This window comes from Mobula birostris, chromosome 5 (genome assembly GCF_030028105.1).
Source record: "Mobula birostris isolate sMobBir1 chromosome 5, sMobBir1.hap1, whole genome shotgun sequence".
In the NCBI taxonomy this organism is placed as follows: domain Eukaryota; kingdom Metazoa; phylum Chordata; class Chondrichthyes; order Myliobatiformes; family Myliobatidae; genus Mobula; species Mobula birostris.
The window spans coordinates 29,144,639-29,172,331 of NC_092374.1; the positions used below are offsets into that span (position 1 = coordinate 29,144,639).

The window sequence follows — 27,693 nt, forward strand, 5'->3', positions numbered from 1 at the left end:
GTATTCTGCATACATACTGCACTTTGATAATAAAATGAAACTTTGAACCTTTGAATAGAACTACCTGTCTTCCCAGAGTTTCCTAGTATGTTGGAAAACATGGGGCAGTGCAGAAAAAATATGGATATTCAGGTAAGATCACAAAGTCCAGAACAAACATAGATATTTAAATATTGCTAGTGAGGTGTAGGTTCACTATGGAATCAATTATTTTAGGGTCAAATGAGTAAGTTGCCTGTATAAGATGTTCAGATGTTGGCACATTGTGTGTAGAACAGTACCAGAGACAAGCCTAGTTGATTTTGTCTTTACAACGTACCATAGATGCACCTACACACAATCGTATTGATAGGACAGACCACTCTGTGATGTTGTAGGAATCTTCACACTAAGTACAGTATGTGTGACACTACAACAACAAAGGCATCCGTTAGTCTTGTGAGACCATGGATCTGCGCCTGGAAAGTCTTCACTCTCCAGGGCGCAGGCCTGGGCAAGGTTGTATGGAAGCCCAGCATTTGCCCATGCTGCAAGTCTCCCCTCTCCACAACACCAATGTTGTCTAAGGGAAGGGCATTAGGACCCATACAGCTTGGCACCAGTGTCATCGCAGAGCAATGTGTGATTAAGTACCTTGTTCAAGGACACAACACGTTGCCTCGGCTGGGGCTCGAACTCACGACCTTCAGGTCGCTAGTCCAATGCCTTAACCACTTGGCCACATGCCCACGTGTGACACTATTGCCCTGACAAATAATCTAGATCCAGGATGGGCTGAGTGGCACAAATCCAGTGGACAATCACGAGTAGCAGAACTGAGTATTATCAATTTTTGTAAATTTTTATTTACTGAGGGATACAACACCCTAACAGACCCTTCCGTCCCAATGAGCCCACTCCGCCCACTTACAACCGTCTGAATGATTAACCTACTGACCTGTAAGTTGTTGGAATGTGGAAGGAAACCGGAGCAGGTGGAGGAAACCCACAGATAGCGGTGGAACTAAAGCCGGGTCACTGGCACTGTAATGGCGTTACACTAGCCGTTAACACTACCTTGCTGCCCTCACATGATTTAGTTTTACAGCCTGAGCATATTCTTCACTCCTCTGTTATTCTTGAGCTGGGGTCTGACACCAGTTCAATGAAGAATATGGACTGTTGTGGGACCATGCCTCAAACGAGAGCCCATCCTAGTAAAGCAAACTCGCAAGGCTGCACGTATGGCAAATAGTGGGAGCAGTCTGCTTTAGACAGAGTGAAGTGATCCTTCAACCTACATGCCATCAAAACTCTGCAGTCATGAATGGAGATGGACAATTAAGCAGCTGAAGGTGGAACTGTAGCACAAGGATGAAAGGCAAGGAACCATAACCACATTCTACCAAAAATATTGAATGGATGATCCTTGTCGGCCTCTTCATGGTATCTTCATTTTCAGGAAAAATGTCAGGTTTTAGACAATTTGATTCATTCAGTGTGATTCCATTAAACAGGTGAATGTACTGGGCAATGGGCACCAATAACTTGCAAGTTATCGTGCTTAGGAACTGTGCTCCAGAGTTAGTTATAAGTTGTCCCAGTGAAGATGAAATACTCACATCTAACTAATAGTGTGAAAAAGTCACCAGCTATTGCACGTCCTTTTCACAAACATCAGGGAAAGCAAAGTAGTCCAATTACCATCTAATGTTTTTTCTCAATCATTAACAAATTTGAATGGAGGTGTTTACATAGAACATAAAACAATACTGCACACTATGGCTCTTTGGCCCAAGATGTTGTGCCAACTTTTTAACAACTCTTAAGATCAACCTAACCCTTCCCTCTTACATAGCCCTCCATTTTTCTATCATCCATGTGCCTAAGTGTTTCTTTAATGCCCCTAATGTGTCTGCCTCTACCACCACTGATAGGACATTCTAGGCACCCACCACTCTCTGTGTAAAGAACTTACAGCTGACATCCCTGTTGTAATGTGAACAAAGTCACTGGAGAAACACTGAAGCTAATGGATACAGAAGTGTTTTATTCATCAAAGTGAGACACTCTTGGAGGAAAAAGCCTGTTCGGCCCAATATTACATGACATTTTATACGTACACTAAAGATCAAAGGTTATAGCAGGCCAATTCTATAGTTACAATGTATCGACAATGCTTCCTCTGAATTACAGATCATTTTTACACCTCATTCTCTGCATCCACACTCCAGACACGCAAAATGAATGGTAATCAGCATTGTCTGGTTTTCAATCAACTGATGTCCACAACTCCAGGAAAATATGGTTCAGGGCTGCATTTTAAGTTTAATCTACCATCCACGTTCAGGTCTGAAGATTGATTGCTGAAGTTAATATTAGTTATACCTTAACTCCAGAATACCCCTACAATCCTCCCCTATACTTTCCTCCAATCACCTTATAATTATGCTCCTTTGTAATAGACATTTTTGCTCTGGGAAAAAGTCTCTGGCTGTCCACTCTATCTAAGCCTCTTAATTATCTTATAAATATCTCCAAGGCAACTTTTCACGAGAACTCAGTACAACTTTAGTCTAAACTGAATTTCACAGGATTCAAAATATGGTTAATATGACCACTAGTTATATTATCAAGCTGAGTGGGCCATGAGGTCTCGTTATTTTCATTGTATATATTATTTTTAAAACACCAAAGAAATAGGAAATACTGTATATTGAGTTAACACTACTGCTTTCAAGCTATTCCCCCACCCCTTAAGTTTTACCTTGCATTATTCTGAGAGAAAAAATGCCTTTTTATAATTACTTATTAGACAGGTTGTTCATTTCAGTCACATTTCAGGAGTCTTTTTGACCCTAAAATAAGTCAAAAATCAAAAACATCAAAATTTGATTTTATCGTCATATGCTCAAGTACAGTACATTATTGCACAGGAGCACGAGAAACTCATTTGCAGCAGCATACAGGTATAACGCCTCATATAAGCACCATTCACAAAAAACATGAATTAAATATACATTATGTACAATTTTACAACAGTAAATACAATTAGAACAAAATAAAGTCCATTTTAGTGTAAATTGAACAAAGTGGGTATAGAGTTGATAAAACTAGAGATGAGGGTATTGCTGGTTGATTCATGAACTGATGGTTGAAGTAAAGTAATTGTTCTTGAACGTGCTGTTGTGGGGGACACCAGGCTTCTGTAGCTCTTGACTGATGGGTAACAGTGAGAAGATGGCATAGCCTGGGTGGTGGGTACCTTTAATGCTAGATGTTGCCTTCTTGAGGCAGTCCATCCTGTAGGTACACCAATGGTAGGGAGGGACATACCCGTGATGTATTGGGCAGACTCCACTACTCTAGAAATCTATAAATTTGCTGACGATACAACCATTGTTGGTAGAATCTCAGGTGGTGACAAGAGGGCGTACAGGAGTGAGATATGCCAACTAGTGGAGTGGTGCCACAGCAACAACCTGGCACTCAACATTAGTAAGACAAAAGAGCTGACTGTGGACTTCAGGAAGGGTAAGACGAAGGAACATATACCAATCCTCATAGAGGGATCAGAAGTGGAGAGAGTGAGCAGCTTCAAGTTCCTCAGTGTCAAGATCTCTGAGAATCTAACCTGGTCCCAACATATCGATGTAGTTATAAAGAAGGCAAGACAGCGACTATACTTCATTAGGAGTTTGAAGAGATTTGGTATGTCAATAAAAACACTTAAAAACTTCTATAGTTGTACCGTGGAGAGCATTCTGACAGGCTGAATCACTGTCTGATATGGAGGGGCTACTGCACAGGACTCAAAGAAGCTGCAGAGAGTTGTAAATCTAGTGAGCTCCATCTTTGGTACCAACCTACAAAGTACCCAGGACACCTTCAAGGAGCAGTGTCTCAGAAAGGCAGTGTCCATTATTACGGACCTCCAGCACCCAGGGCATGCCTTTTTCTCACTGTTACCATCAGGTAGGGGATGAAGAAGCCTGAAGGCACACACTCAGTGATTCAGGAACAGCTTCTTCCCCTCTGCCATCCGATTCCTAAATGAACATTGAATCCTTGGACATTATCTCACTTTTTAAAATATACAATATTTCTGTTTTTGCATGTTTTTGTAAATATATACAATACACATAACTGTAATTGATTTACTACTTTTTTATCTTTTTTTTCTCTTCTATATTACTGTTTGTATTGCATTGAACTGCTGCTGCTAAGTTAACAAATTCCATGTCACGTGCCGATGATAATAAACCTGATTCTGATTCTCATTCTCTCTAAAGCTTCTTACATTCCAGTGCATTTAACTTCCCATACCAGACCATGATGCAACCGGTCAGGATACCTTCAGTACTGCCAAAGGGTCTCGGCCCGAAACATCGACTGTACTTTTTTCCATCGATGTTGCCTGTCCTGCTGAGTTCTTCCAGCATTTTGTGTGCGTTGCTAGGGAACTTTCAACAATACACCTGCAGAAGTTTGTCAGAGTGTTCAGTGACAAACTAAACTTACTTAAACTCCTAACAAAGTAAAGATACTGACGTGTTTTCCTTATAGTTGCATCTATGTGCTGGGCCTGTGACAGGTCATCCAATATGTTAAAGCCCAGGAATTTAAAGCTGCCAGCTCTCTCCTGATAACTGATTCCATAGCAAATATACACCTTTCCATCAGTAAATCTCTAAAACATTGTGTAATCTTAATTTAATATCCGGAGTTTGTGAAGGAGAAGGAAAATGCTTCAAAGACATTCGCAAAGCTTTTTAGAAACCATGTAATATCCTCACTGACTTGTGGGATACCAGGTCCAAGATCATTTAAAGTGGCAGAGAACTGGGTATGTATTATGATGGTGTATGTCTATACATATATATAGAGATAGAGAGATAGAGAGAGAGAGAGAGAGAGAGAGAGGGAGAGAGAGACTGGTAAAGAAAGCATATGGTATGCTTGTCTTCATTGGCTGTGACATTGACAGAAACACTATAGCAAGGATGTGATTAAGTCAGGGAGGGTACAAAACAGATTCACATGAATGCTGCCTTGACTGGAATATTTGAGTTACAAGGAGAAACTGGATAGTTTCTCTGGAGTGAAGAAGGATAAGGAGCGACTCTTACAGAGGTTTATAAAATTAAGAGGGGAATAACTAAAGTAAATATTCAGCATCCTATTTCTGGGTTATGGAGCCTAAAACTTGAGAGCATAGATATGAGCAGAAAGGGGAAGGACTTAAAGAGATCCTGGGGAGCAGGTTTTTCACACAGAAGGGGTGGGAAATAAAATGAGCTGCCAGAAGCGTTAGTAGAGGCAGGTATAATAGAACATTTAAAATACATTTCAGCAGGTATGTGATATTTAATGTTTAGAGGAGAACAGGCCAAGTATCCTTAGCATAAATGGGCATCTTAGTCAGCAAAACTGACTAAGGATGTGGAGGCCATAGAAAGGGTGCAGAGGAGATTTACAAGGATGTTGCCTGGATTGGGGAGCATGCCTTATGAAAACGGGTTGAGTGAACTCAGCCTTTTCTCCTTGGAGCGACAGAGGATGAGAGGTGACCTGATAGAGGTGTATAAGATGATGAGAGGCATTGATCGTGTGGATAGTCAGAGGCTTTTTCCCAGGGCTGAAATGGTTGCCACAAGAGGACACAGGTTTAAAGTGCTGGGGAGTAGATACAGAGGATATGTCAGGGGTAAGTTTTTTACTCAAAGGGTGGTGAGTGTGTGAAATGGGCTGCCGGCAACAGTGGTGGAGGCGGATACAATAGGGTCTTTTAAGAGACTCTTAGATAGGTACATGGAGCTTAGAAAAACAGAGAGCTATAGGTAAGCCTAGTAATTTCTAAGGTAGGGACATGTCCGGCACAACTCTGTGGGCCAAAGAGCCTGTATTGTGCTGTAGGTTTTCTATGTTTCTATGCTTCTAAAACCAAGTTGAGCCGAAGCGCTAACAGCCATCTGCCCAGTGGATCTTGCAGCATTAAAGACTGGGGTTCGATCCCAACCTCCTGCACTGTGTGTGTGAAGCTTCCACATGCTCTCAGTATCAGAATCAGATCAAGTTTAGTATCACTGACACCATGTGAAATTTGGCAAGGCACGGTTGCAAAGTGGTTAGCACAACGCTTCTCAATGCAGACAACCCCGGTTCAATTAGGAGTTTGTACGTTCTCTCTGTGACCAGGTGGGTTTCCTCCAGGTGCTCTGGTTTCCTCCCACGTTTCAAGGATCTTCTGGTTGGTAGGTTAATTGGCAATTGTAAAGTATCCCATGATTAGGCTAGAATTAAATCAGGGGTTGCTGGGCAACGTGGCTCGAAGGGCTGGAAGGGCCTCTTCCGCGCTATACCTCAATAAATAAATAAATAAACAAACATTTCCCTGCTGGGCAGCTCTTAGAAAATCTGTGCTCTTTGCAGTCTATTGGAACTTTTGGTGCCTTACAAGGATAAGAGATCAGTCAATAAGCTATTTCAATGTGGGATGGGAAATGGAATCTGTGTGTTCTGGAGTTACCACTGAAACACCAGTGTTAATTTTTAATGTGTTTATGTGGATAGATTTGTCATCTCAGCAGTTGTCAGTTCTCAGTGCTACTACAGTTATTGGAACAAGTTAGGTTTGGCTGATACTCCTGCAGACCAGTGAACAAAAGCTCAGAACTATAAGAGGGACCCTAAACAGATGCAGAAGTTTGGGATAGCTGTATATATTTATACTCTATGATATATTCTGAGGAAAATTTGAGAAAAAATCAGAATGACCAATAAAGTAATTAAGTCAGTAGGTGTAAAGAAACTATGTTTTCCCACAGTTTCTAATTCATTACCTTGAACCTGAAATTACTAATTACTGTCTGCTCCAGTAAACTGACCACAGTTTATGTAATAATTATTAGATAATGCTGTTTCATCTATTCTTCATTAAAAAAAAGTTCATTCAGCGAGGAGGACAGCCTGTGGAACAGAAACTCAACAGTGTGGCGTCTATAATCAAACTCCAAACCAAGCAGCATTCTTCCTTCTCTACATGCCTGTGCACTGTAGCATATTAAGTAAGTTACTAGACCTGTATTCGGAAGCTCAGACATGTATGCCTCATATGGTGGAATAGTCAGGCTTATTATCAATAAGTCAGGAAATTTGTTGTTCAGTGGCAGCAGTACAGTGCAAAACATAAACATTTTTATTTTACAAAAATAAGTAGTGCAAAAGACAAATAATGAGGTGGCATTCATGGGTTCACTGACTGTTCAGAAAACTAATGAGTGTGGGTCTTCAGGCTCCTGTACCTTCCCCCCAGTGGTAGTAATGAGAAGTGCCTGTCCTGATGATAGTGATCCTATAGGGTGGCATGGCAGCATAATGGTCAGCACAAGGTTTTACAGTATCAGTGACCAGGGTTCAACTCCTGCCACTGACTGTTCACCCCGTGACGACGTGGGCTTCCTCCAGGTGATCCGATTTCCTCCCAGAGTCTAAAGATCACTGGTTGGTAGGTTAATTGGTCATTGTTCATTGTCCCATGATTAGGCTAGGATTAAATTGGGGTTTGCTGGGCAGCGTGGCTCAAAGGGCCAGAAGGGCCTATTCCATGTTGGATCACAATAAGTAAATGAAACTAATGGTGGATGATGCCATCTTGAGCCACTGCCCTTTTGAACATGTCCTCAATGGTGGGGAGGTTAGTGCCCATGATGAAGTTGGCTGTGTCTGTCTCCAAGGTTCATTTTAATATCAGAGAATGTATAAAAACAGATAAGAAATAGAAGCAGGAGTCGGCCATCTGGCCCATTGAGCCTGCTCTGCCATTCAATAAGATCACGGCTGATCTGGCCACAGACTCATCTCCACCACCTGCCTTTTCCCCATAACCCTTAATTCCCCTACTGTGGAAAAATCTATCCAACCTTGTCTTAAATATATTTACTGAGGTAGCCTCCACTGACTCATTGGGTGGAGAATTCCATAGATTCACCACTCTCTGGGAAAAGCAGTTCCTCATCTTCATCCTAAATCTACTCCCCCAAATCTTGAGGCTATGTCCCCTAGTTCTCGTCTCACCTACCATTGGAAACAACTTGCCTGCCCCTATCTTATCTATCCCTTTCATAATTTTATATGTCCTCTCATTTTTCTGAATTCCAGCGAGTACAGTCCCAGGTAACTCAATCTCTCTTCAAATTCTAACCCCCTCATCTCTGGAAACAACCTGGCGAACCTCCTCTGCACCACCTCCAAAGCCAGTATATCCTTCCTTAAGTAAAGAGACAAGAACTGCACACAGTACTCCAGGTGCGGCCTCACCAGTACCCTGTACAATTGTGGCATCACCTCCCTGCTCTTAAATTCAATACCCCTAGCAAAGAAGGACAACATTCCATTTGCCTTCTTGATAGCCTGCTGCACCTGCAAACCAACCTTCTGTGATTCATGTACAAACACTCCCAAGTCCCTCTGCACAGCTCCATGCTGCATATTTTTACCACTTAAGTAATAATCTTCTCTTTCATTTTCCCTTCCAAAGTGGATGGCCTCACATTTACCAAAATTGTACTCCATCTGCCAGACCCTTGCCCACTCACTTAACCTATTTATATCTCTCTATAGACTCTCCATATCTTCTGAACAATTTGTTTTTCCACTCAATTTAGTATCATCAACAAACTTAGATACACTACACTTGGTCCCCTCTTCCAGATCGTTAATGTATATAGTGAACAGATGTGAGCCCAGCACTGCCCCCTATGGCACACCGCTGACCACTGAATGCCAATCAGTGTAACTCTCATGTATCCCAACCCTCTGCTTTCTATTAGTTCACCAATCCTCTATCCATGCTAATACATCACCTCCACCTCTATGCATCCTTATCTTATGGATAAGTCTTTTATGTGGCACCTTATCAAAGCCTTCTGGAAATCCAAGTAAACAATGTCCATCTTTTCCCCTCTATCTACTGCGCTCGGTATATCCTCAAAGAACTCCAGTAAGCTTGTCAAACAGGACCTGCCTTTGTAGAATCCATGCTGCGCCTGCCTGATGGAGCATTTTCTTCCAGATGTTTCGCTATTTCTGCATTTTCCCAACTACAGATGTTAAACTAACTGGCCTATAGTTACCTGCCTTTTGCCTACATCCTTTTTTGAACAGTGGCATGACATTCGCTGTCTTCCAATCTGCTGAGACCTGCCCAGAGTCCAAAGAATTCTGGTAAATTATCACTGTCACAGTGGCGGGGGCATAGGGAGCAAGGGTGGACCCAAATGCAAGACACATCTTGTGAGGTTAATTAAATTTAGTTTATTGTTTGATATCAGGAGAACTAGGCAGGAGCAGGAGTAGCGAACTGGACAAGGACTGAGGACGACAACTAGGCTGGGACCAAGGGTCTAGGCTAGGACTCGGAATCAGCTCCCAGAACTAGAGGAGACATGAAGAGGCTAGGGTATGGACTCCGAGCCCGAGACTGGGCAAGGACCCAGTACCTGGGTCTTGACTCGGGCTTGGATCCCAGAACCAGGCATGGACATGACATGGGCTAGGGAGAGGAGGAACATGGGAACACAGAGCCTCGCTCTCAGGAGAGCAGGTACATGGAAACATGGACACATACACAGAACACAGAGTCGGGACCCCTCCTTGGGTACAGGACATAGGGCCGGGACTCGCACACAGAACAGAGAGCCGGGACCCCTCCTTGGGTACAGGATATAGGGCCGGGACTCATGACTCATGACCCTCCGCGGGGCAACGGCAAGACGACCTGACTTACCCCACGGAGGCGAGAACAAGACGAGACAAGACTCCCCCCGGGGCAACGGCAAGACAGCCAGACTTACCCCACGGAGGCAAGGATGAGACAAGACAAGACCAACACAAATGAACATCAGACAGTACCTATCTAGCTCCGGTGATGGAACTAGACCGAAGTGCAGAGCTGCAGAGGAGGGCTAGAGGCGAGAGGGGCAGAGAAGGGATTCAGACAAGGGGGTAGGACAGGAATCACAGACCACCAGGGCCAGGACTAGACTCAGAACTGGGAAGCTGCCAGGGCAAGGACTTGACATGGTACTTGAACGCTACCAGGGCCAGGACTTGACATGGTACTTGAACACCGCCAGGGCCAGGATGTGGACGTGGTACTTGGATGCCGTCGGAGCCGGGACGTGGTGCTTGGGACCTCCGGGTAGTGCCGAGCTCTCGACTCGGCCCGGGAACAGTAGACAGCGGTTCTTGATCTCTCCAGTGGGTTAACTGACGGACCCACCTTGATGAGGAAACTTTTCAGGCTCGCTTCAGCGAGGTAACTGGACAGGGTTGCTCCGGTGAGGAAAGGCAAATTACCGACACTTGCTTCGGGCGGAGACAAGGCTTGCTCCGGCCAGATGACATTGGCATGCCGTGTCTTTGCAGACTTTGCAGACACTCCCGCCCTGAACGGCTGAAAGCCGGAGACTATAAACTACCGGTTCAGCCGAGTGTTAATTGCCTCTTATCACCAAAGTCGAGGGAAACGGGAAAACAGGGAATCAACGGTCCGGATCGTAACATAAACAAGTTAAATTTAAAGGGACCCCAATCGGGACCATGACAATCACCAAAGCCTCTATTATAACTTCTGCCATTTCTTTCATAACCTTGGGGTGCATTCCATTAGGGACAGAAGACTTATCTATCTTCAGGCCCACAAGTTTGCTCAGCACTACCTCTTTAGTGATAGCTATTGTATTGAGGTCCTCACCTCACATCGCATCCATAACATCTCCCTTTGACATGTTAGACGTGTCCTCCACCATGAAGACTGACACAAAATGGTCATTCAAAGCCTCTGCCATTTCCTCATTACCCAATATCAATTCCCCCTTCTCATCCTCCAAGGGACCTACATTCACTTTAGCTGCCCTTTTCCACTTTATATAATTATAAGAACTTTTACTATCAGTTTTTATATTTTGTACTACTTTATTTTCATAATCTAGCTTCCCCTTCTTTATTGCTCGCTTTGTGGTTCTTTGTTGCTTTTTAAAGTTTTCCCAATCTTCCAGTTTCCCACTACTCTTGGCGACTTTGCATGCATGAGCTTTTAGTTTGATGCCTTCTTTTATTTCCTTAGTTATCCAAGGCTGGTTCTCCCCACCCTTACTGTCCTTGCTTTTAACTGGAATATACTTTGTTGAGAACTGTGAAAAATCTCTTTGAAAGTCTTCCACTGTTCCTCAACTTTTGCACCATATAGCCCGTGTTCCCAGTCTCTCCTCCCTCATCCCATTGTAGTCTCCATTGTTTAGGCATAATACACTGGTTTTCAATTAAACTACTGCACCCTCCATTTGAATGAGAAACTCAGCCATACTGTGATCACTCTTTCCAAGAGGATCCTTAACTACAAGATCTTTAATTTTACCTCTCAATGCACAGGACCAGATCTAAGATAGCACGTTCCCTTGTAGGTTCAGTAACAAGCTGTTTAAGAAAGCCATCATGGATGCATTCTATGAAGTCCTCCTCAAGACTGCCTCGAGCAACTTGATTCACTCAATCTATGTGCAAGTTAAAGTCCCCATGATAACTGCTGTTCCATTCTTACATGCCTCAGAAATTTTTCTGTTTATTGCCTGTGTCTCTGTAATGTCATTATTCGGTGGGTGAAGACAACTCCCACCAGTGATTTTTTTCCCTTTACTATTCCTAATCTCTACCCAGATGGATTCAGTATCCTGCTCCTTAGATCTTATATCGTCTCTCACTATCGCCCTGATCTCATCTTTAATTAAGAGCGCTACACCACCTCCTTTACCTTCCTGACTATTCTTCCATATTACCTGATGTTCTTGGATATTTTAATTCCCAATCCTCTCCACCCTGCATCCACGTTTCTGTGATGGCCACTAAATCATAACCCTTTGTATTGATTTGTGCCACAAATTCACTGACCTTATCTTGAATACCTCGGGCATTCAGATAAAGTGCCCTTACACTCATTGAGCTTTTAAAATCTTGTAATCATTTACTCTTTTGCACTTGACTTTTCTTCACTCCACTCTTATTTTTCTGTTTTTTTATCTTTTGCTTTTTCTTTATCTTTATCCACACTTTTCTTTTTTACTTTAGCCATACTTCTCCAATCTGTTGAACCCACCCTCGTACTACTTAGTTTAAAGCCTATCCACAGCCCTAGTTATGCGATTTGCTATGATCCAGGTCTCATCACAGTTCAGATAGAGCCCAACCGATTGGTATAGCTCATTCGTTTCCCAAAACTGGTGCCAATTTCCCATGAATTCAAATCCATTTCTCCCACACCAATCCTTGAGCCACGTGTTTAATTCTCTAATCTTCTTGACCCTATGCCAATTTGCATGTGGCTCAGGTAGTAATCTGGAGATTACTACATTTTTGGTTCTGCTTTTTAATTCAGTCCCTAGCTGCTCAAATTCCCTCAGCAGAACCCCTTTCCTCGTTCTACCCATGTTCTTGGTACCCATATGAGCCAGGACAACTGGATCTTTCCCCTCCCACTGCAAGTTCCTCTGCAGGTCAGGTAAGACGTCCTGCACCAGGCAGGTGACACAGCCTTCAGGATGCTCTATCCTCGCGACAGAGAACTCTGTCTATTCCCCTGACTATACTATCCCCAATTACCACTACATTTCTCTTCTCCTCCCCCCCCCCCCACTGAATGGCTCCCTGAACTACAGTCCCACAGTTAGGTTGCTCATTCTTCCTGCAGCCCCCACTGCCACTGTCATCCACACAGGGAGCAAGAATCTCAGACCTGTTGGACTGTATACAGCATACAACCTAAAATTCTTACACTTCACAGACATCCACAAAACAAGAACCCCATAGAATGAATGATAGAACTATCAAAGCCTCCGAAGCCCCCCTCCCACTTTCTGCAACCCTTTTTTATACTGCACATTGAAACCTCCATACTAGGTGGTGACACAACCAGCGAGGATACTGTCCACTGCGCACCTGTAGAAATTTGCTAAATTCCTTGGTGCCATACCAAACTCCTAATGAAGTAGAGCCACTGGCATTCCTTCTTTGTGATTGGATCAATGTGTTAGGTCCAGGTTAGATCTTCTGAGATGCTGGTGTCCAGGAACTTGAAGCTGCTCATCCTTTCCATCATTGACCGCTCAACTCCCAATAGAATAGTCAGGAAGGCAAAGGAGGTGGTGTAGTGCTCTTAATTAAAGATGAGATCAGGGTGATAGTGAGAGATGATATAAGATCTAAGGAGTAGAATGTTGAATCCATCTGGGTAGAGATTAGGAGAGTGTTCTTCCAACTTCCCCTTCCTGAAGTCCACAGTCAATTCCTTAGTCCTGCTGACACTGAGTACAACGTTCTTGTTGCAACACCAGCTAACTAGCCAATCTATCCACTCCTGAAGACCTCATAACCTGAAGTTCTGCCAACAACAATTGTAACATGAATTCATAGATGGTGCTTAAGCTGTGCTTAGCAGCACAACCTTGAGAGTAGAAAGACTAGAGCTATGGGCTAATCACACATCCTTGAGGTGTCCCTGTGTTGACTATCAGCAAGGAAGTGATGTTATTATCATTCTGCAATGAATGAGAAGCTCAAGGAGCCAGATGCAGAGGGAGGTACAGAACCCCAGGAGCTGAAGCCTGTTGATCAGTCCTGGGGGGATGATGGTATTTAACGCTGACCTATAATGGATAAACAACAGCTTGACATCTGTGTTTTTGTTGTCCAGGTGCTCCAAAGCCAACTGGAGAGCAAGTGAGATTGCATCCACTATAGACCTATTGCGGCGGTAGGCAAATTGCATCAGGCCCAGGTCCTCGCTCAAGCAGGAGCTAATCCTATCAAGGACTAACCCCTCAAGGCGCTTCGTCACCGCAAATGGGAGTGCTACCCGGCAGTAGTCGGTGAACAGCTCACCCTGCTCTTCTTGCGGACAGCGGTAACTGCTGCCCCTTTGAAACAGCAGGGAACCTCAGACTATTAGTGAGAAGTTGAAGGTGCTTTGAACACTCAAGCCAGTTAGTCGGCACAGGTTGTCAGTTCCCGGCCAGGTACACCGTCTGGGGCCTGCTGTTGCAGAGGGTCCACCGTTTTGAAATATGTTCTGACGTCCGTCTCCGAGACAGCGTACAACTTCCCCAGATACTGTGGAGATTCGCACAGGTGTAATGTGCGCATAAAAGGCGCCGAGCTCACCGGGAAGTGAAGCATCAGCCATTGAGGTAGCTAGGTTTTGCCTTACAGGGAGGAAGTAATAGCATACAAACCCTGCCACCGCTGTTTCTAACTTCACACGGAATTTTCTTACCGCTCTTACAATGGCCCTCCAAAGGTCGTGCCCGGATTTTTCTGATAGGGTTCCGGTCGCCGGCTTTGAAAGCCACAGATCTAGTCGTCAGTAGACCAGGAATCTCCTAGGTCATCTGGCACCTGGTTTGGGTATGTTCTAGAAGGCGCACGCTCATTCTCGCAGTTCTTGATGAAGTCGACGAAGCCTGTGGCATATTCATTCAGCGGCTAGAGGACACTGGGCACTGCTAGCCCACGCCCCAGCCGAACTCAACAAGTCTCAGAATCCTTGGGGTCATATCATCGACAGGCGGCACGCTCCTATAATCTGTTAAGTAACGAAATATTGATTTTTGAGGTTTATTTGAATGTACTCTATGAATGTAGCTACAACCTAAAACTTTATGGTGGCAAAAGAATTAAAACCTAATCTCGTGACTAACAAAGAATTGTTTCACCTTACACGCAATCGCTAATAAAACACCATTTTGGGGGAAATGATTTTGGCTTTTTGATGAAAATGCATATCAAAGTGACAAGATTATTAAACGCGTGCTTGCTCTTTTACTTGAAGAAGTTACCAACACGCTTAGAAAATTGACTTCAGGAGCCTTTTTCTTAAAAAGAACTAACCCAAGCAGTATTTAGCCAATTCTGACCAAAAGTTGAAGCAACAGATGAACTGTGCCTTTCTAAAAAAGAGCCCAAGTTAGGACAGAGTTGATTCAAACCAGATTGTGACTAAATGTGGTTTTGCCCTCTCCCACAAAGAATGAATTCATTCCATCCTTTTCTCTTCACGTTTTCTTTAAGTAAGTTGTATAGCGATGGTTTCCAAGAGAGCCGCAACAGAACCCAGAACTTTTGCTGCTTTCTCTCTCTCTCTATCTCTTTTTAGTTTGACTGGAGGTGATCCATTGTAAAAGTTGTGAAAAGGGACATTCCCCGCTTCCTTGCGCTTCACCCTTGACTGGGCGAGAATAAAAATACTCGTCTCCATTAAATCAAAGGCTCCCTCTGTGTCCTGGGGGAAACAAAAAAAAAGGCTGGGTTTGGCTGCTGATGGTCCGGGTCCCGCTAACTGTGCTGGCCGGGACGGTGAGCTCTCAATCCTGGACCGCTGTCCCAATAGTTTTCCTAATACAGAGCTCACTTGTGCGTCCAGGCGTTCACTGAGCAAACAGATCGACGTGTTCCAGCCACACACAATTTCAAATGGGAGAAAAAGCAGACTGACAGAAACCCATTTGAACAGCTATTGTAATCTGCCATGCAGGTGTCAGCTGTATTCTGGTGGATGGACACGTTAATCTGTTGAGTTGAGGGGGGAGCAGTCCTCCATAGAGTGGCGGACTCGACGCAGATTGTGGCTATCTGGAGTTAACGCAGGCAGTTGGCTTGTTTTGTTTGGGATGTTCAGCAAACAGGGGTTGAAAAGAGGCAGCGTGCCCTCTTTATTTGTTTTCTTATAGATACAAAGTACCCAGTGATTTTTTTTTTGTTACTATTCAAGATGTTTAGTACAGTATTTAAAAACAAAATAATGAGGTTTACTCAAGGTTCTCGCCCGCTGGCTCGAACTTAGCTAGGTATGTCAAATATTACAAGAAAATGTAATTAAATATAGAGGGTATTCTTGTTTCGTGTGTGTGTGTTTATATGAGCGTCGGTGAAGGGCAGCAGGAGGCACTGACGAATTTTACCGATTCAAAGTAATTAAATATAACCTCTTATTTACATGAGGATTACAATACCAACATTTTAAGCGAGTGCCTAAACCTCGAATACTCACTTTCAAGGACTCTTCGTCTCATGTTCTGGATATTTATTACTGATTTATTATTATTATTTACTTTTTCTATTTGCACAGTTCGTTGTCTTTTGCACGTTGGTTGTTTGTCAGTCCTACCGGGGGCGGTCTTTCATTAATTCTATTGTGTTTCTTGCATTTACTGTGAATGCCCGCAAGAAAACGAATCTCCCGGTTGTATATGGTGACATATATGTACTTTGACAATATAGTTACTTTGGACTTTGAGGAGTGGAGACAATTTCTCAGTTTACAGCGGGCAGTTTACTGAAGGTATCTTGGCTGTTCTGGTTAAATTTCGTTTAACCCCCAGTCAGAACGTCCAAAAAAGAAATCCGCAATTGGTTAAAAGTAAATGACATATAGTCTAATATTTTGACCCTAAAGTCAGTTCATACACTTAGCATGCTTTTGAGGATTAACGGGGGAATGATTCCTTCCATTTATAGTCCAACCTCCTGCGTCTGCCCTTTTTAAAAAAAATAACACTTTTCCGATACTAACCTGAGGTTTGCGCTCTAATGCTAATAGTCACAATCTTAATAGTTAGCAATTAAACAGGCTATAGCAGACAATTACTTCCTTACGAAAACTGAACGGCAGAGTTAGTTTACAGCTTTCCGCTAGCACGTCTCAACGGTAACATCAATGATACAATTGTATTTTGACGCTTGCGCTCAATTCTTCAGTTTAAAGCAGGCGGTTTAAGGAAAGCTGCATTATTGAAACAGTATTGCGCATCGATGCCAATCTGCGTTTATTTTCCACAGACTACGGGGTAAGAAATGAATGAGCGCGCAAACCAAAACCAGTCTTTGATTCACTTTCCGTAAAATTATGGAAGAGAAATGGTAACCAAACATCAATTCAGCAAAAAAAAGTAATCTTTCTATATCGTCGGTTAGCGGGTCCTGAACAGAAACCGGAGTCAATGCGGAATCCAAAAGTCGATGGCCCGCTTCAGACTACCGTCTGATGCTAAATGATATCTGTTCCTCGCGGATTGTGCGGATTAGCAAATCTTCATGACAATTGACAAGAAATGTTTAAGGGCTGGCACCAGGAACGGGAAGAACGATATTTATTGTGTATAAGTCCGTACGAGTAAGAACCGGGATAAATTAGCCGGGTACGTAAGTCGCGCCCCATTGGGAACAACTTAGTAGTTGGAACCCGCCGGTCGGAATAAAAACCTGGAGAAATAAAATTGATTTTTTGAAATTTGGCAAATTAGGTTGTAGATACATCAAAACTTTCTTAAGTGAAATATGCAGCCATCCCTATAAACTTTTGTATTTTCTCCCTGGGTCATCACAGATGAATCGATTCCTCGTCTTTTTTTTGGACAAGTCAGCCGTCCTTTTGAAATTCCGGAAATTGGTTTATTATAGTCACACCAAGTTACAGTGCAAAACAAAGGAGATTTGGCATGTCACCGCAGACCAACAGATTTCTCCATATGTGCGGTGGAGAGCGTTCCAACTGGTAAGGAGGGGCCACAGCTTAGGATCGGAAAAAGTGCAAACCCAGGCAACTCCACCATGAGCACTTGCCTCCCCACCATCAAGACATATACTTCAAAAAGGCGGCATCCATTATTAAAAACCCCCATCACCCAGGACATGCCCTCTTCTCATTGCTACCATCAGGAAGGAGGTACCGGAGTCTGAAGACACACACTCAACGTTTTAAAAACACTTTCTACTCCCTCTTTCATTAGATCTAATGGACAATGAACCAACCCATAGTTCTTCTTGGCTCGCTTTTTGCACTAATTACCTGCCAAATTTGTTCCACTAAATAGGGGGAAGACACCTGTTCAGTGGGATTATCGGTAAAAGGAGGATGTAAAGTAGCTTCAAAGACAGGGGAAGTTGAGGGAACGGGAAAGAATATGGCAGATAATGTGGGGAAAAGTGATGTTATGCACTTTGGCAGTGACAAATGTCAAGGAGCCGCTAATACTTCTGCATGCACACACATACAATGTTCTACAGATATGATCACTCCAAGACTGAGAAATGCGAAGGCTCTGCAGAAATGAAACTTCCTTATCAAATTTCAAATAGTTGTACAGGCAGCGAGCAACATAACATCACCAGATCAACAGTCAAACACATTGCAGAATTATTGCAATTTCCTGCCCGGGACCGTGAGAATTTGAAGATTAGGTGAAGCCGTACTCCACAAACTAAACGCAACAAATGTCCTTTCTCGCGATAACCGTAATATTCAGCACAATAGATTAAAAAGATTGACAGGTCTTTGGGATACAGTACTATCGCTAACAATTCTGGGCAGTCCTGATTCTGAGTTAATTGTCACCAAGCAACCCGCGCTACGTAGGTCATAGTGTTATTGCCGTATCCCGTACTGGGTTTGCGCAAATCTGAGATTCATTTTCTTGCAGGCATACTCAGTAAATCCAAAAACCATAATAGAATCAATGAAAGACCGCACCAACTGGGCGGAAAACCAGTGTGTAAAAGAGAACAAGCTGCACAAGTACAAACAGAAAGATAATAATAATAATAATAACAATAGTAAGAAGAAGAAAAGGGGTTCCTTGTGGCAATACAGGACCAGGTGGTTAACACAAAAATACATAATAAAAGACCAACAAATTCAAAATGAAAAATGTAGAAAAAGCTGAGAAAAAAAAGAAATTATCCAACACATTACACTGTAATGATTACAGGATCCTGTAGCAGTTCAACACAATCTGATTACTTATACAAGCACAATAATGAAAAACTTGCTTTAAAATACAAACTATTAAATGAAATTACACCTTACTATAAATACAAGCCAGTTTTAGAATCAGAATATCAAAAATTATATTATGAGCGATCAGTCATATTATGACCTGTACAGATAGGACAATCCATAATAACTGTCTGGATATAATAATACAGGATAAACAAGCAAGAACAATTTATGTAATAGATATAGCCATTCCAAAGACACATAACTTACAGAAATTAATAAATGAAAAACACCAGAAATATGTTGAATTAAAAGAGGATATTGAAATTGAAATATATTGTCCCAATAGTAAAATCTACAACCAGTGTCATCCCAAAGGCACTACACAATAGTATTAAACAATTACTGCTACACAGTAATATCTATGTAAATCTTCAGACAACCAAAATACTAAACACCACTAGAATAGTCCAAAAGTTCCTAGCAATTTACAAATAAGCGTGGTTGGCTATGCCTGTACCTCAGGTTTTACCTGCCTCAGCTGAGAAAAAAATAAATTATAAAAATAAATACACAATCAATATCGAAAGCATGAGATGAAGAGTCATTGAAAGTGTGTCCATTGGTGTGGGAACAGCTCAGTGATGGGGCAATTGAAGTTGAGTGAAGTTATCCCTTCTGGTTCAAGAGCCTCATGGTTGAGGGGTAATAACTGTTCCTGAACCTCGTGAGGAACTTCCCAAGGCTCCTGTACCACCTTCCTGATGGCAGCAGCGAGAAGAGTGCATGACGTGGGTGGTGGGGGTCCCTTATGATGGATACCGCTTTCTTGAAACAATGCTCCATGTAGATGCATTCAGTCGCGGGTTTTCCCCATGATGAACTGGACTGTATCTACATTTTTTGTATGATTTTCCTTTCAAGGGCATTGGTGTTTCCATACAAGGCTGTGATGCAGCCAGACAATATACCACACATCTATCAATGTTACTCAATAGTTATAAATGTCATGGCAAATCATCACAAACACCTAAGGAACTAGAGACACTGCTGTGATTTCTTCACAATTGCACTTATGTCATTGGCCCAGGACAGAACCTTTGAAATAATAACTCCGAGGAATTTAATGTTGCTGACCCTCTCCGGCTCTGATCTCCCAATGAGAGCGTGGACCTCCAGTTTCCTCCTTCTGAAGTCAATAATCAGCCCTTTGATCTTGCTGACATTGAGCAAGCACCACTCAGACAGATTTTCAATCTCCCTCCTATCTGCTGATTCGTCACCACCTTTGATTCAGCCACAACAGTGCTGTCCTCAGCAAATATGTCATTGGAGATGTGCTTAGCCACACAGTCACAAGTGTAAAGCGAGTGGAGCAGAGGGATAAGCACAGAGCTTGTGGTGCACATGTGTTGATGGAGTTTGAATCCATTGCACTCTTTCTTGTGCTGCCCTGACCCTGGGGTGATTGGTACTTATCATTCCATGCTCGATTGGACATTATTCAAAAATGTCAAAATCTATTGCAATACTGTACAAAGCACAAGATTTCTTAAATCAGGAATCTTTGTGTACATTATACTGTTCACTTATACTCCCGTACATGACTTACTGTGTAGAGGTATGGGGAAATACATACAAAACAAATACAAACTCAATTTTTCTACTCCAAAAGAAAGTCATACGAAATGTAAATAAGACAAGTTATTATGAGCCAACCAATCCACTATTTATTCAATTAAACACTTTAAAATTCAGAGATTTTGTAGATTTTAAAATAATACAAATTATGTATAAAGTAAAAAATGGAAAGCTACCACAAAGTATCCAAAGGTTGTTTAAAATGAGAGAAAGACAGCATGATTTGAGAGGAACATGTATATTCCAAAAACAAAAGGATAAGAACAAATGTAAAAAAATCATTGTATTTCAGTCAGAGGGGTGAATCTATGGAACAGTTGTAGTAAGAATTTTAAAAAGCATGCACCGCACTTAACAAGTTTAAAAAATTATTTAAAAATAATTTAATGAACAAATATAAAATACATGATTTAAAATGAGTGGGAGTAATGTAAATAAATGATACTTGGAATTGGATTTTGTGTTAAAAGATCATGAAATTTTTTGTTTTGATGAGATGATTGACAGCAAATATGTTGTTGTATAAGTAAGAGGGGTAGGCATAATAAGCTGTAGCTTCAGCCTACACCCTTTCAGTCTGTTTTAAAGAATATCTATGATTTTTTTGTTGTAATTTTGTCCTATGAAATCATCATTGAAAATGATGCTTTTTGTTATTTATATTTGTACTGACCAAAATAAATTTCATTCATTCATTCATTTCAGTCATCTGGCTGTGTAGATTGGATCTAGGGTCTTTGACAGAAGAATATAAGGGCATAATAAGTAGAAGCGGAACTGAGCCTCCCAGCTCAACATACCTACATTGCCTTTACTAGGATCATAGCTGACCTCTCACCTCAGCACCACTTCCCTATATCCCTTACTATTCAAAGATGTGTGTTGGGTAGAGTCAACAATTGAGCATCTTAAAGATGATAGTTACATGAGGTTTTGAGTGAAGAAGTTCCACCCTATGTGAATTGAGGAATTGCTGTGTGGTTGTTCTTGCAAAATCGTGGCTCCAGACCATCCCATGCACCATCAATCTTCAGGTCATGCATGTGCTAATATTATTTTGTGACCCTCTGTTCTAGCACATGCTGTGTGTGGCTGTATGTACTGTGTTTTGCACCTTACCCTGGAGGAACAATGTTTCATTTAGCTGTATACATGCACACGGTTGATTGACAATTTATCTTCAACTTCAACTTGAAAATTTCCTCTCTGTCCTGAAAGGACAGCTCCTTATTTTGAAACTATGCCCCTTGGTTCCAGACTCCACAGTCAAAGTAGACTTTCTCTTATCAACCCTGTATCAAATACCATATAAAAAATTGTATGTTTCACGTGGATCTCTCTCGACTCTTATAAACTCAGGGTACAAGGTTTAAAGTGATTAATTTCTCCTTATTCAACTAACTCGATAACTAATTTTGTGAGCTTTTGATTGCAAGAATATCCTTCTTTAAGTAAAGAAATCTTATCAAAAGGCAATATTTCAGCTGTAACCTCACCAGGCTCCACTATAATGGCAGTTGTGATTTGTTATTCTTACTCTCAAATCCTCATGCAAAAAAAAGTGAACACACTGCTTGCCTTCACAACAGCTTCCCACCCCTTCACATTAACATTTAATGATTCACATACAAGGATATCCAGTCTCTCACTAAAGAAGTATCCTACGGGACTTTTTTTTACACACCAATGTAGATGATCTTACAACTTTCCTCATAATATTCCATCTTGCCCGTTCAATTCACCTGTCTACACTCAGTGGCTATTTTATTACGCACACCTCGACACCAGCTCGTTAATGCAAATATCTGATCAGCCAATCTTGTGGCAGCAACCCAATGCACAAAAGCATGTGGATATAGCCAAGAGATTCAGTTAACAACAGACCGAACATCAGAACGTGGAAGAAATATGATAGCAGTGATTTTGACCAGAATAATTTTTGGTGCCAAATGGGATGGTTTCAGAATCCCAGAAACTGCTGATCTCCTGAGATTTGCACACATGAGAGTCTCTCGAGCTTACAGAGAATGGTGCAAAAAACAAAAAAAAAAATCCAGTGAGCTGCAGCTCTGTGGGTGAAATTGCTTTATTAATGAGAAATATCAGGGGAGAATGGCCAGACTCATCCCAGCAACTCAAATAACCTTGCATTACAACAGTGGCATGCAGAACATCTCTGAACACACAGCAGGTTGAACCTTGAAGTGGATGGGCCACAGCAGCAGAAGACCACAAACTTACACTCACTGGCCACTTTATTGGGTGCGGGAGGTACCTAATAATTTTTTTATTATTAGGTACCTTCAGGTACTTGAGGTTTTTCCATATCATCGTCATAACTTATGTTAGGTACTTGAGGTTTTTCCATATCATCGTCATAACTTATGTTGTTATCCAGCCTTGTTTCCTCAGCAATCTCATATCTGTTACACAATCCCATCATCCAAATCACTGGGAAAGCTTGTGAAGACTCGACACCCATCCTACTGTAATCTTTCTTCATGGGCATCGTGTAGAGTGGACTCAGGATCATTGACTCAGAGCTGTCACTGTTGGGTTTGGGGCAGATCCCAAGATTATTGTTACTCAGCCTTTTGTGTTCGTCATGTCCCAACATTACTATCCTTTACATTACATCCTAACTCATTATTTATTCAGGAGGAAGACGCACAAGTTCTATAAATGTTTGTTTATTTTATATTGGAAGTATAGCAGATCTATCTTGCAAAAAAAAAATTAGGAACTATTTTATGCAACAATAACAATGACAGATCTTGACTCACATAACTACATAGTTTTATTATCTATCAGTTTAGATTTGGATTTATACCGGTCAATCTTTCTGTCCTCCATGTCACTACAGAAACTGAATTTCAAATAATCTTACTCTGCAAGTTTTGAAAATCCACTTGTTTGCTATGAAACACTTGAAACCAAGTTTTGACCTTGTTGACCTAAAACAGAATAATTCAATGGATTTGTGGTGTACAACAGATTGTTAAGTTCAATCCTTCAGAAGAAACAGAAGTAAAGTTTGTAAAGAATTTGTGATATTTGAGGTGATTTGATTGAAACTTATTAATTACCTGATCAGGTACCCGTACAAAATGGTGTCATTTCTAAAACAGCTATGAAGGAATTCAGGAGATTCCAAAGTGTGAGAAAAATCCAAGTTAATTATTTCTCTATATCATCTTTCACTCTCAAAAGCACTGTTATTCCTGGGTCAATTTCTCTCCTCACCACCATCCTCCAACCCATTGCAGTTCTGCCCAAAGCAAACTGATCAGAATTGAGTTAAGGTTATAATTTGAAAAACAGAGAAATTGCATATTGTCAAAAAGGAGTGAATTATTTATCATTTTAAGGTCTTGTTTTCTGCACAGTTCTTCTCTTTATTGAGGGTCTCTTCCAGAAACTTTTTGTAGTTGACTTTGCCTTCCATGTTTTCATCAAATTTTGTCATGATGTGATAGACTTCATCCTCATTCAGGAGCAGATCGCAGAGCTTGAGTACAGCACGAAACTCTGGCAAGGAGAGGTAACCACTGCTGGTACTATCTAACTTCTTAAAGGCTCTGCGTAAGGACTTCCATTCACCTTGAAGCTGCAGGGATAAAGGTAAAAAGGAAGACTGAAAACAAGGGTTAATTTTTTACTTGCATGCCATTGGACTACACTGATAGATCCTGCAAGACATGAAAACTGTCTTATAGAAGTAGCTGATTTGGTGCCAAGACCTCTTTGCTTCTGTATTTGATAACAGGATCTACAGACGTAGAATGATCCTTGTAAATCAATAAACTGTAAAACTCGAGGCCAGTGCCAACGATCCAAATTTTATAGATTTAACTATGTTTCAGCATTCTGCCTTTCCCCAGCATATCCAAAGTTCAAAGTAAATGTTATTATCAAAGTACATCTACATAGATTAGTACAGCACAGTACAGGCCCTTCGGCCCACAATGTTGTGCTGAAAATGTTACCATATACCATATACAACCCTAAGATTCATTTTCTTGTGGACATACTCAACCAATCAACAAAGAAAAAGAACTTAAACAGAATCAATGAAAGACTGTCCAACTAGGGCATTCAACCAGAGTGTTGAAGACAACAAGCTGTGCAAATTCAAAAAGAAGAAACAACAATATAAGTAGGTATCAAAAAAAAAGATGAAAAGTCCTTGAAAGTGAGTCCATTGGTTATGGGGCCACTTTCTTCTCAATGGCTGCACAATAATCTGTATTTTGAAATGATACCTCATTGGATGGATTCAAATTGCATGCTTTGAGAACCCAACTGTTGTTTTTGGAACTTTATAGGCCAGCACTTAGTTTCGTTAGTCATCTTTTAACACCTTTACATGAAGGTATCCCGGGAAAACACATGCAAGTATTAAATGGTCACATTGGATTGTTCACTATCATCCCGTATAATTTGCATTGTCCCATCACAGCTTTGATGGTAGAGCTGTAGATGATGATCCTGTACCATAACCACTTGCATCCTGACAACAGTTTATTGGCCCTATTCTCTGTCCGGTTCATAAACCTGTTTTTTTCTGTATCAAAGTATTTAGAGTCATAGAGTAATAGACCACCACACTACAGAAACAGGCCCTTCAGCCCATCTACTCTGTGTCAAACTCTTATTCTGCCTAGTCCTATCAACCCATGTTGGACTGTAGCCTTCCATATCCCTCCAATCCACGTACTTATACAAACCACTTAAATGTTGCATTCGAGCCCGCGTCTACCATTTCCACTGGCAGCTCATTCTACACTCTCACCGCCACCTGAGTGAAGCTCCCCCTCAGACTCCCCTTAAATGTTTTGCCTTGCACCCTTAACCCATGACCTCTAGTTCTAGTCTCACCCAACCTCAGTGGTCAAAACCTGCTTGCATTTACCCTATCCACATGGTCTTACATGTCATTATCAGCACTGATCTCTCACCACTTGTGGGCATTACCTTTTTCCGCAGCCTTGCTGTGATGGTGTTCAGCCCTGTGCCATGTTGATCTGTGAAATGACTGTTCGGATGCTGCAGTACAGCCAACATGTTACTCCCCTCTCGCCACTGCTGCCTGCGCATTGCAAAAGGTTTCAGGAAGTCTATGTAGGAAATCCTGGTGGGCAAAATCAGTAAAGCATCAATGGTCATTAAACATTTTGCAGATACATGAAAATTATTCTTCCTCATCTGAAAATCCAAATAATTTGACCCCTTTAAAAGTGTTTAATGTCACAGCTACTGGCATGATTTATAGAACCATTCATTCAGCACCATTCACTGCTACCTTCGACTCTATGATTCCTTACTAGTAGGGTGTTTGTTTTGAGCAGAGATTTAAAGATTCAATATTCAAGATTGTTTAATATCATTTCCTGTACACAAGATTAAGGAGAACAAACTAATTGTTACTCCAGAACTGACGCAGCACAAAAAAATCCACAAAAGATCAAGAACTCAATAGCGAGACCGTAGGACCATAAGATATAGGAGCAGAATTAGGCCATTTGGCCCATTGAGTCTGCTCCTCCATTTTGTCATGGCTGATCCAATTTTCTTCTCAGCCCCAATTTCCTGCCTTCTCCCCGTATGCCTTCCTGCCCTGACTAATCAAGAATCTGTCAACCTCTGCCTTAAATATACATAAAGACTTGGCCTCCACAGCTGCCTGTTGCAAAGAATTCCGCAGATTCATCACCCTCTGGCTAAGGAAATTCTAAAAGAACACCCTCTATTCTGTGGCTGTGTCATCTGGTCTTAGACTCTCCCACCACAGGAAACATCCTCTCCATATGCATTCTATCAAGGCCTTTCACCATTCAATAGGTTTCAATGTTATCCTTCATTCTTCAGAATTCTAGTGAATACAGGCCCAGAGACATCGAATGGTCTTCATATTCTGTTCAATTCTGGAATCATATTCGTGAAATTAATTTGAACCCTCTCCAGTTTCATCACATTCTTTCTAAGATAAGGGAACCAAAACTGCTCACGATACTCCAAGTAGGTCCCCGCCAGTGCCTTATAAAATTTCAACATTACATCCTTGCTTTTATATTCTAGTCCTCTTGAAATGAATGCTAACATCCCATTTGCCTTCCTCACCATAGACTCAACCTGCAAATTAACCTTCAGGGAATCCTGCACAAGGACTCCCAAGTCCCTTTGTACCTCAGGTTTTTGTATTTTCTCTCCATTTAAAAAAATAATCAACCCTTTCATTACGTGCATATAATGACAGCGTCTTGGACCGCCTGGTGGTCCACAGCAGGGGTGATTGATAAGTTTGTGGCCTAAAGTAGAAGGAGATGAGTTATACAGCTCTCATTACATGCACATGCAGGTCAACTCTTTGAGTGAAAATGCAGAAAGTTTGAAGTTAATAACTCACCTCCTTCTACCTTAGGCCACGAACTTATCAATCACCCCTGCAGTGGACTTCTACAAAGAAGGGATCTGTACTCTACACGACCGCTGGGCTAGGTGTGTAAAAGTAGGAAAAATAAACGTGCTAGGGTTTCTAAAATTGATTCATTCTATCTTAGGCCACAAAGCTATCAATCACCACTCATAAAGAACCCACAATAAATATAAACACATAAGATAGCTCATATACATAGATTGATTGTATGTACAGAAAGTGTTGCTCAGCTGCCCATAAGGTGACTGACAGGAAATAATATAGTGGTGGAGTTAGTAGATGGGGATGTTGATCAGCCTTACTGCTTGGGGAAAGTAACTGTTTTTGAGCCTGGTGGTCCTGCCATGGATGCTACATAACCTCTTCCCTGATGAGTGTGGAGCAGTCTATGAGGTAGGTGGGATCCTGCGAGATATTCCTGGACCTTTTCCAACACCTTTCTGTATATATTTTATGTCCTTCATGGCAGGTAGGCTAGTGCCAGAGATGCATTGGGAAGTTTTGACTACCCATAGAGTCTTCCTATCCACCACAGTGCTGTTTCCATATCAAGGAAAAATAGGGCTTGATAAGATGCTCTCTACTGTGTGTCTGTAGAATGACATGAGAATGGATGTCCAGCTCTGTTCAGCATCCTCAGAAAGTAGAGGCATTGGTGATATTTCTTGACTGGTAGGATGTGTTCTGTGACCATGAGGTGTTGTGTGAGATGTGCACTCCCAGGGGTTTGAAATTGCTTGCAGTTTCCACTGTTGTGCTGCTAATATAAATGGGGGGGGAGGGAGGGAGTGGGGTGTGAGTGGTGTGAGCTGTC

The 27,693-nt window shown here is 41.8% G+C and overlaps 1 protein-coding gene across 3 annotated transcripts in view; it reads right to left on the reverse strand.

The window, feature by feature from the left end:
• Nucleotides 1-23,150: 23,150 nt before the first annotated feature.
• The window catches only part of LOC140197206 (EF-hand calcium-binding domain-containing protein 6), a 66,718-nt gene continuing 62,175 nt past the window's right edge, over nucleotides 23,151-27,693 (reverse strand). For all 3 annotated transcript variants that reach the window (XM_072257130.1, XM_072257129.1, XM_072257131.1), the window contains 2 exons: nucleotides 25,418-25,574; nucleotides 23,151-24,050 (listed from right to left, as the gene is read on the reverse strand). In XM_072257130.1, coding sequence (XP_072113231.1) covers nucleotides 23,802-24,050; nucleotides 25,418-25,574 — 406 coding nt within the window. In that variant the 3' untranslated portion in view covers nucleotides 23,151-23,801. The remainder of the gene's footprint in view (nucleotides 24,051-25,417; nucleotides 25,575-27,693) is intronic.